Here is a 9,426-nt window from a genome sequence, read left to right on the forward strand (position 1 = left end):
GATACGCATCGCTTGCACAGAGGCTGCGATGCGACTCGGACTCTGATCTGGGGATGTGTTTGGTTAATCAGCACCTGTCGGAGCAACGGCGTCAGCGCACAGGTACACAGTGAGCAGTGAGCAAAAATAAACTTAACTTAGCGGGAAACGATTTTGGTTTGTTTCAGTTTTGGGAAAGTTTGAAAGTGTAGCTTAAGACATATGGGTCCGATGATCATGCAACGAGATCTGCCTACAACGCTTCAAGCCCAACGAGCATAATGAGTAAGCAAAGCACAAACTCCAACAACAACAAGCTGAAGAGATCGCCCAGTTAGCCAAGGCGGAAAGCAACAGCAGCTTGAGCGCTGATTGAGCAGCCGGTCAGGTTGCGCGATCAGCGATCAGCGCGATCAGTTTGTGGCCCAGGCCCAGCCAACTGCTCTCATAAATCAAGAAAAATCAGTCAATTTTTTATACACACACTTGTGTGTGTATGCGTGTGTGTGTGCGTGCGTGTATGTACGTACATATGGCGCGTATATCAAACTGACATTGGCTGAATTAACAATTGATTTCAATAATTTTTTATTATTATTTTTGCTCTCGTCGCTTAAGCCGCCGTTGCCGTCGTCGTCGCCGTTGCCGTTGCCGTTGCCGTTGCCGTTGCTGCTGTTGCAGATCAACGTTAAAGTCTCTCACGCTTGCACTCAAGGCGGTTGGCTCGCAGTAATTCAGCGTCGCTCTCGCTCAATGGCTCTCTTTGTTCGGATTTGCGCTCACACAGTGCGGCGCTGAATATGAAACTCACTCAATTTGACTCTCGGCTCAGCTGGACAAAAAGAAACTCGTCTAACCGGTGTGACGAGTGTCAATGTCTCATTGGAAATTGTTCGTTTGGCGTTGACGCTCAACGAAACAGACAGGGGAGACACTGTGCACAGTGGGGCTGAGATGTGGGTGCCATCGAATGTTAGTGGGATATTAAATAAATAAATAAAAATTAATTTAAAAAATATATAAACATGTTTATATAATATATCAGCCAGCAGCTGCTTACCTTACGTGATATTACCTTAACGAATCTTCTTTTTATATATTTATACCAGATATATTAATCCGAGTAAAGTATAGTAGCCCATATCACATATCTGCGCATTGTTCTTCATTCACTAATCCAGAACTTGTAAGATCACCTGCTTATCTCTCGATCTCACTTCCTCTGCCTGCCTAATCTTAACTTCCTACTCTCGTGCACACACACAATATTTGCTTGCCTTCATTTTACGAGCTACACATATACACAAACATGCAAAAGATTGCATTGTCAATATTGAGCCCACTGTGCAATGCGTTGCGTTTTGCGTTTGCCTTTGCATTGCATAGTTTTGCTTTGTTTGTTTTGCTCACCCTGCGCGCTCTCTCACTCTATATGCATATGTATATATTGCTCGCCCGCTCGCTCGTTCACTCTTGCTCTCGCACGGTCACAGTCTTTGTGAGCGTGTGCGTGTTCATTGAGTGCTCGCCCAAAGGCATAATTCGAGCGGCACGAAGACTCACTCAATGTTCGACTCGGCTCGCTCGCCCGCTCGGTTTCTCAGCGGCACTTGCTGCTCTCTGCCGTTCGCTGTGTACGATCAGTTTTTGAGCAGACTTTGAAGAGAACGCACGCGTTGTCGGTTAAACGAATCGAAACGAGACGCTGTCGCGTAATGAAGCTGAGTCGAAGAGTGCTTGAAAGTTATACGAAAACAAATTTATCATAGCTAAAAAAAAAAAATTTCAAATTAAAGCAAAAGAAAACAAAAAAGTATCGCAATCGCACACCCCCCACTTGGATTACGGTCAGCGCGAAAGAGAGCAGAGAAACGAGAAAATTGAATTGAAAACAACAAAATTTATATGGATAAAAATATATAAAGCAAATTAAGAGCAGTTTTTATGTGTTGTGTGCTGTGTTTTATTGTTATTACATCCAACACGCTGTGGATTGTTGTGCAAGCATCGATAAAAGATCTACAAAATATTCACAAAATGGGCTGCATATAACGACGGAGCGACTGCAGCCCCCCCTGACAATCAAAATCCGAATACCCAAAAGAAGAAGGAGAAGAAGAAGCAGCAGCAGCAGCAGCACATTAAACAGCTAGCTAGCTAGCCAGGTTCGCTAGTGGGGTTTCCAGCTAGTTGTAGCCAGAAATAAGCCAAACACAAAATGCTGGCTAGCCACATGCTCTACGTCCTCATCGCCAGCTGTGTCATGCCCATCTTTGGGGCGGCGCTGAGCAAAACGGTATTGTATCAGGCTCCAGACGAATGCCGCTGGTCGGGCGGCGGGGAGCACGACATCACACTCGTGTGCCATCTGCGCACCATCAACTCGGAGCTGGAGAACACAAATTTCAGTGTGATCCAGCCGCATAATACGGTCCGGCTGCGTCTGGAGTGCAACGATGCGTTATTCTTCCAGAGCAGCCTCAGCCCGGACAGCTTTCGCTCGCTGGTGGAGCTCAGGGATCTGACCATCGAGTACTGCAAGCTGGGCAATCTGACGGAGGGCTCCTTTCGTGGACTGCAGGAGCTGAGGAATCTGACCATTCGCACGCACAACGGCGACTGGTCGACCATGTCGCTGGAGATGGCCTCCAACAGCTTTGTGGAGTTCCGCCAGCTGGAGCGACTCGATCTGAGTCTGAACAACATTTGGCTGATACCGGACGGCATGGTCTGCCCGCTCAAGTCGCTGCAGCACCTGAATGCCTCCTACAACAAGATCCAGGACATCAGCAACTTCTACTTCAGCGCCTCGCTCAGCTCGAGGAAGTCGCGCGTCTGCGGCTCGACGCTGCAGTCATTGGATCTGAGTGCCAACAAGATGGTCAGCCTGCCGTCGGCCATGCTGTCGGCGCTGGTCCGGCTGACCCACTTGAACATGGCGCGGAACAGCATGAGCTTTCTGGCAGATCGAGCATTCGAGGGCCTGATATCGCTGCGCGTCGTCGATCTGTCGGCGAACCGCTTGACCTCGCTGCCCCCGGAGCTGTTTGCCGAGACCAAGCAGCTGCAGGAGATATATTTGAAGAACAACTCGATCAATGTGCTGGCACCGGGCATCTTTGGCGAGCTGGCCGAGCTGCTGGTGCTCGACCTGGCCAACAATGAGCTCAACTCGCAGTGGATCAACGCGGCCACGTTTGTGGGATTGAAGCAGCTGGTGCTGCTGGATCTGTCGGCCAACAAGATCAGTCGCCTGGAGGCGCACATCTTCCGGCCGCTGGCCAGTCTGCAAGTGCTGAAGCTGGAGGGCAACTACATAGATCAGCTGCCCGCTGGCATCTTTGCCGATCTGGGCAATCTGCATACGCTGATCCTCTCCAACAATCGCATCTCTGTGATCGAGCAGCGCACGCTGCAGGGCCTGAACAATCTGCAGGTGCTCTCCCTGGACTACAATCGCTTGACGCGCCTGGACACGCGCGCCCTGATCAACTGCAGTCAGCTGCAGGACTTGCATCTGAACGACAACAAGCTGCAGGCGGTGCCGGAGGCGCTGGCCCATGTGCCACTGCTGAAGACGCTCGATGTGGGCGAGAACATGATTACGCAAATAGAGAACACGAGCATCACTCAACTGGAGAATCTCTATGGGCTGCGCATGACGGAGAACTCGCTGACGCATATACGCCGCGGCGTCTTCGACCGCATGAGCTCACTGCAAATATTGAATCTGTCGGGCAACAAGCTGAAGTCGATCGAGGCGGGCGCGCTGCAGCGGAATACCCAATTGCAGGCCATACGGCTGGACGGGAATCAGCTGAAGAGCATCGCCGGCCTGTTCACCGAGCTGCCCAATCTGGTGTGGCTGAATATATCGGGTAATCGATTGGAGAAATTCGATTATTCGCACATACCCATCGGCCTGCAGTGGCTGGATGTGCGTGCCAATCGGATCACGCAGCTGGGCAACTACTTCGAGATCGAGAACGAGCTGAGCCTGAGCACCTTCGATGCCAGCTACAATTTGCTGAGCGAGATCACGGCCAGCTCGATACCGAACAGCGTGGAGGTGCTCTATCTGAACGACAATCTGATCAGCAAGATACAGCCATATACGTTCTTCAAGAAGCCCAATCTCACGCGCGTCGATCTCGTGCGGAACAAGCTGACCACGCTGGAGCCGAACGCCCTCCGACTGTCCCCCATAGCCGAGGATCGCGAGATTCCCGAGTTCTACATTGGCCACAATGCCTACCAGTGCGATTGCAATCTCGACTGGCTGCAGAAGATCAATCGGGAGTCACGCACGCAGCCGCAGCTCATGGATCTCGATCAGATCTATTGCAAATTGTCTTATGCACGCGGCGCCACGCATCTCTCGCTGATCGAGGCCAAGTCCAACGACTTCTTATGCAAATACGAGTCGCACTGCTTTGCCCTCTGCCACTGCTGCGACTTTCAGGCCTGCGACTGCAAAATGGAGTGCCCCGATCGCTGCTCCTGCTATCACGATCAGTCCTGGACCTCCAATGTGGTCGACTGCAGTCGCGCCAGCTACGATCGCTCGCTGCCCTCGCACATACCCATGGACGCCACGCAGCTCTATTTGGATGGCAATCACTTTGCGGAGCTGCAGAGCCACGCGTTCATCGGACGCAAGCGCTTGAAGGTGCTGCACCTGAATCACTCGCGCATCGAGACGCTGCACAATCGCACCTTCTACGGCCTGCTCGAGCTGGAGGTGCTGCAGCTCCAGAACAACCAGCTGAGCGCGCTCAACGGCAACGAGTTCCAGGGCCTGGACAATCTCCAAGAGCTCTACCTGCAGCACAATGCCATTGCGACCATAGACACGCTCACCTTTACCCATCTGTACCACTTGAAGATCCTGCGGCTCGATCACAATGCCATTGGCACCTTCGCCGTGTGGAACTTCCTGCCCAGCTACCTGAATGAGCTGCGCCTCTCTGGCAATCCCTGGAGCTGCCAGTGCGAGCTCATCGACAAGCTGCGCGACTACGCGAACCGGCACGAGTACGTGCTCGATCGCCAGCAGCTGCGCTGCGAAATGCCCGGCAACAGCACGCAGCAGCAGGCCGTGCAGATGGCGATCTTCGCGGCGGCCGGCGAGACGCTGCCCGTGGTGCAGTGCAGCCAGACGCTGCAGCTGGGCCTGGACAACAGCTTCAATGCTGCGGAGCGAGCCGGTGCGGGCGCTGGCGCTGGCGAGGCGGCTGGCGGCAATATGACCTCCACCAAGATGATACTCACGCAGCCGCCCAAGCAGGACTACATACCCATTCTGGTGGCCATACTGACCGCCTTCATCTTCATCATGATCTGCACGCTGCTGGTGTTCATCTTCCGGCAGGAGATGCGCGTCTGGTGCCACTCGCGGTTCGGCGTGCGGCTCTTCTACAACGGCCAGAAGGATGTGGACAAGAACGAGCGGGAGAAGCTCTTCGATGCATTCATCTCGTACTCGTCCAAGGATGAGCTGTTCGTGAACGAGGAGCTGGCGCCCATGCTGGAGCTGGGCGAGCACCGCTACAAGCTGTGCCTGCATCAGCGCGACTTTCCCGTGGGCGGCTACCTGCCCGAGACCATTGTTCAGGCCATCGACAGCAGTCGGCGCACCATCATGGTCGTCTCCGAGAACTTCATCAAGTCGGAGTGGTGCCGCTTCGAGTTCAAGTCGGCGCATCAGTCGGTGCTGCGCGATCGCCGGCGACGCCTCATCGTCATTGTGCTGGGCGAGGTGCCGCAGAAGGAGCTGGACCCGGATCTGCGGCTCTACCTGAAGACCAACACCTATTTGCAGTGGGGCGACAAGCTCTTCTGGCAGAAGCTGCGCTTCGCTCTGCCCGATGTTAGCACCTCGCACCACGCCCAGCGCTCGGGCCAGCCCTGCCATGCGCCCATCAACCATCCCGCCTACCATCATCATCACCATCTGCAGCAGCAGCAGCAGCAGCATCTCCAGCAGCAGCACCAGCAGCAGCAGCTGCCGTTGCATGCAGCGCACTCTGTGCCGCATCCGCATCATCATCAGCAGCAGTTCATGCTGCCCCCGCCGCCGCTGCCCCTGCAGCCGGGCAGCTTCCGGCGACAGCCCTCCACACAGCAGCAGCATCGCTCCAATGCGAACATCAACAACAACCAACAGCAGCAGCAGCAGCAGCAGCAGCAGGCAGCGCTGCTCATGGGCGGCGGCGGTGGAGGAGGAGGAGGAGGAGGAGGCGGCGGAGGTGTTGTTCCGGGCGCCCAGTCACAGATGATTCCCCTGGCGGGCGGCATACAGCAGCAGAGTCTGCCGCTGCCGCCGCAGGGGACGTCGCAGCCGACGCCAGCGTCGCGCAATTTGCACATGTGAGTGAGTGAGATAGGTGAAAAGAGAGAAAGAGATGCAATTTCGTTGTCTAATTAGAATTTTTGCTAAGGCTTAATAGAGTTTAAGCGCAAGTCCAAAAAGAAAGAGACAAAGTGAGTTAGAGAGTGAGAGAGACAGCAGGAAGCAGTCACTTTGAAAGTTCACATTTGACTCAGTTCAGCGCTGGTTCAGTTCCTAACTGGTTCAAAAAGCAAAAGTTGCAAAGAAAGTTCAGGCGAGTGAAAGAGAGAGAAAGCTTGCCAAGGATGAAAGGCAAACAAAGAAAGAGAAGAGAGAGAGAGAGTGTGAGGAGAGAGGGAGGGAGTGAAAGAGACAGAGACGCACAGGCAGAGAATTAAGGAGTTGAAACTAAATTAAATCTAGTTTTTTTTCTTTTATATTGCGGGCAATTTGCGTTTCGGCTTTTGGCTTGAAACCCGTTTCGATGCCAGGCTCAGAGAGCGAGCCGCAATTGGCAAAGCTTTTTAGCAAAGCTTCCCTGCAAATAAAATACGAGTCGGAGCCAAATATGCAAATGAAAAGCGTTTAGCGATAAAAAGCCTAGTTACATGTTCAAATAGCAGCAGCAACTACAATTGCAGCTGGGGGCAACAGCAGCAAGAATGAAGCAACAACAACAACAACTGTAAACAGTGAAATACCAAATAGTTGGCAACAGCGGCTCGGGGCGGGTGTAGAACGGAGCCAATTGTTGTTGGCCCTGTTCTGTTTTCTTACGGCCAGCTATTTTCAGTTTCCTGGCTCGCAGCAAGATTCAGAAAATTGATGTTGCATGCAACACAGCAACACAGCAACACTGCAACGGCAACCAGTCGATGCAATGCAGACGCAGCCAAGGCCCAAAACAATTTTGCTCTCTCTCTCTCTCCTGTATTTTGTTATTTTCTCTTAACTTCTTTCATTCCTTCTCTCTCTCTCGTTCGTATGTTGTTGCAACGTTCACTCGTTAGTTCGTCTTAACTGCTGCATTTTACAGTAACAAGCCGTGTGTCTGATTGTGTGTGTGCCTGTGTGTGTGTGAGTGTGTGTGGGGCATAGAAAATAGGCAACGCGAAACATCACTGAGCTCATGTCTGGGCAAAAACTGACAAAAAAAAAAAAGAAAAAACAAAAACTAAATAAAAGGCACAGCTCGAGCAGAATGAAAAGAAATTGTAACAAAAAGTGAGGCGAGCGACACCGTCAGGGCCACTGCATAGACACGGACGGACACAGCCACAGCAGACGTAGAACTAGACCGGCAACAGACGAAGCGAGAGCGAGAGAGAGAGAGGGAGGCAGCTACGTAGACATGTTCTGGCTGTGGCTGGGGCAGACTTTTTTTTTGGCAGCTGCAACACACTCCTACTCAGACAGAGTTTTCTGTTTTTGGCGAGAGTGTCGGCGGCCGCTGAGGTTAGACGAGCCAAAAGATCACGCAGCATGCAAAGCTACGCGCTGAAATTGGCCCACAAGGGAGGTCAGCTGTGGCAGGCTGAGCTCTGGCCAAGCAGAAACTTGCTCAAAGGTCAGCGTGAAGCCAGGGCAAGTTTGCCGATGATCTGGCAGCACTGATTTATGGCATGTGTGTGTGCGTGTGTAAAACTATCAAATAAGCGTAACTAAATTGGCCAATAGTAGCTGCAGTATTGACCCTAGTTTCTTAGCCAGAAACTAATTGTTAACTGCATTCGGCTGCTCAGCAGTTGCCCCAGGTAGATTCGCACGTGTGTTGTTGGCTTCAACTGTCGTTTGCTTGGGCCAAGGCGAAATCAAACTGCCAAAGTAACTAGGGAGACACACACACACACACACACTCGTGCAACTTTTAGAAGAATAGAGAATTGCAAAGCAACAGCAAAAGAACTAGACAGAACTGAACATTGCTACAGATTAGTTGGCGGCGATTAAAATCTACCTTGTTGTTGTTTGTTACGCCTGTTTGTCTTTTCTCTCTCCCCCTCTCTTTCTCTCCCTCTCTCTCTCTCTCACACCCACTCTCAGCTAGCTGGTAAGATAGAAACATCCAACTAAATGCATTCCAAAAGCAAGAAACTAGTTAACTGTTAGACATCTGCATAGTTACGTTACGTTACGTTACGTTTCGTTTCGTTTCATCCCGTTTCGTTTCGTTCCGTTCAAATTGTATATATCTAAAGGGAAAACTTTAAGTTTAAGAGGAGCAAAAACATGTTAAATTGTACGTTTATTTGTTTAATAATTGTGATATTTTGTTCAATTAAGTCTTAAATTATACATTTATAAATATGCAACAACAACAACAACAACAGCAGCAGCAGCAGCAGCAGCAGCAACAACAACAACTATTAATATTATGTTATGTTCGTCGATACTATCAATAACTATTTAAATTGTAAACTCTTCTCCTCATAAGTTATGTTAGTCCATAAGTTGAATTAGCCCGAATCCGAACACACACACACACACACGCACACGCACACACATCGTTCACAGCCATATTAACTCTATAAAATGTCAGGTGTGTTTGCCTTTGTGTGTGTGTGTGTGTGTGCATATATAAATCGACTGATTACATCTAGATATGTACATGTATCTGTTAGCTATATAAATCTTGATTAAGATGTAAATATTGTATTTGTATTTGTATTTTTTATTAACTTTATGTTTTCTAGTTTATAGCCAAAAAGCGACAAAAAAAAATATAACCGAAACAAAAATGATAATCGAAAAATTAAAAAAAAAACAAAAACTGTATTTTTTATACCTCATTTAATTTGCATTTTTATAGCTGAGAAATTCGCACGGCAGCACTTTTCGCCGGCCGTAGCGATCCCATATACATATATGTACATATACGTCGTATATGGCCGACTGATAAGTCATAAATCCATCCGAATTGACATTCGATACCCATGCCATACAGCGGACCACTGACCGCTCTGCCGTGTCGCCTGCTCTTGGCCGGCATCCGTATCAGAGTCTCAATCTGAGTGAGTGGGTTCATCGACAACATTCACAAATTCTGCTTACTGGAGCAGTCGCTAGTTGGAGGACGGAACAATTTGCAAACACAAACAGAAAATGTTGAGCAAAGA

The 9,426-nt window shown here is 50.3% G+C and overlaps 1 protein-coding gene across 1 annotated transcript; it reads left to right on the top strand.

The window, feature by feature from the left end:
- Window positions 1-1,535: 1,535 nt before the first annotated feature.
- Window positions 1,536-7,538, top strand: Tollo (Toll-like receptor Tollo). Its single transcript, XM_018101630.3, has one exon. The coding sequence runs from the start codon at window positions 2,198-2,200 to the stop codon at window positions 6,350-6,352; it is 4,155 nt and encodes a 1,384-aa protein (XP_017957119.2). The 5' UTR covers window positions 1,536-2,197; the 3' UTR covers window positions 6,353-7,538.
- Window positions 7,539-9,426: the final 1,888 nt, after the last annotated feature.

Source organism: Drosophila navojoa, chromosome 4 (genome assembly GCF_054131105.1).
Source record: "Drosophila navojoa isolate 15081-1374.11 chromosome 4, UAZ_NAV_1.0, whole genome shotgun sequence".
NCBI classification, from domain to species: domain Eukaryota; kingdom Metazoa; phylum Arthropoda; class Insecta; order Diptera; family Drosophilidae; genus Drosophila; species Drosophila navojoa.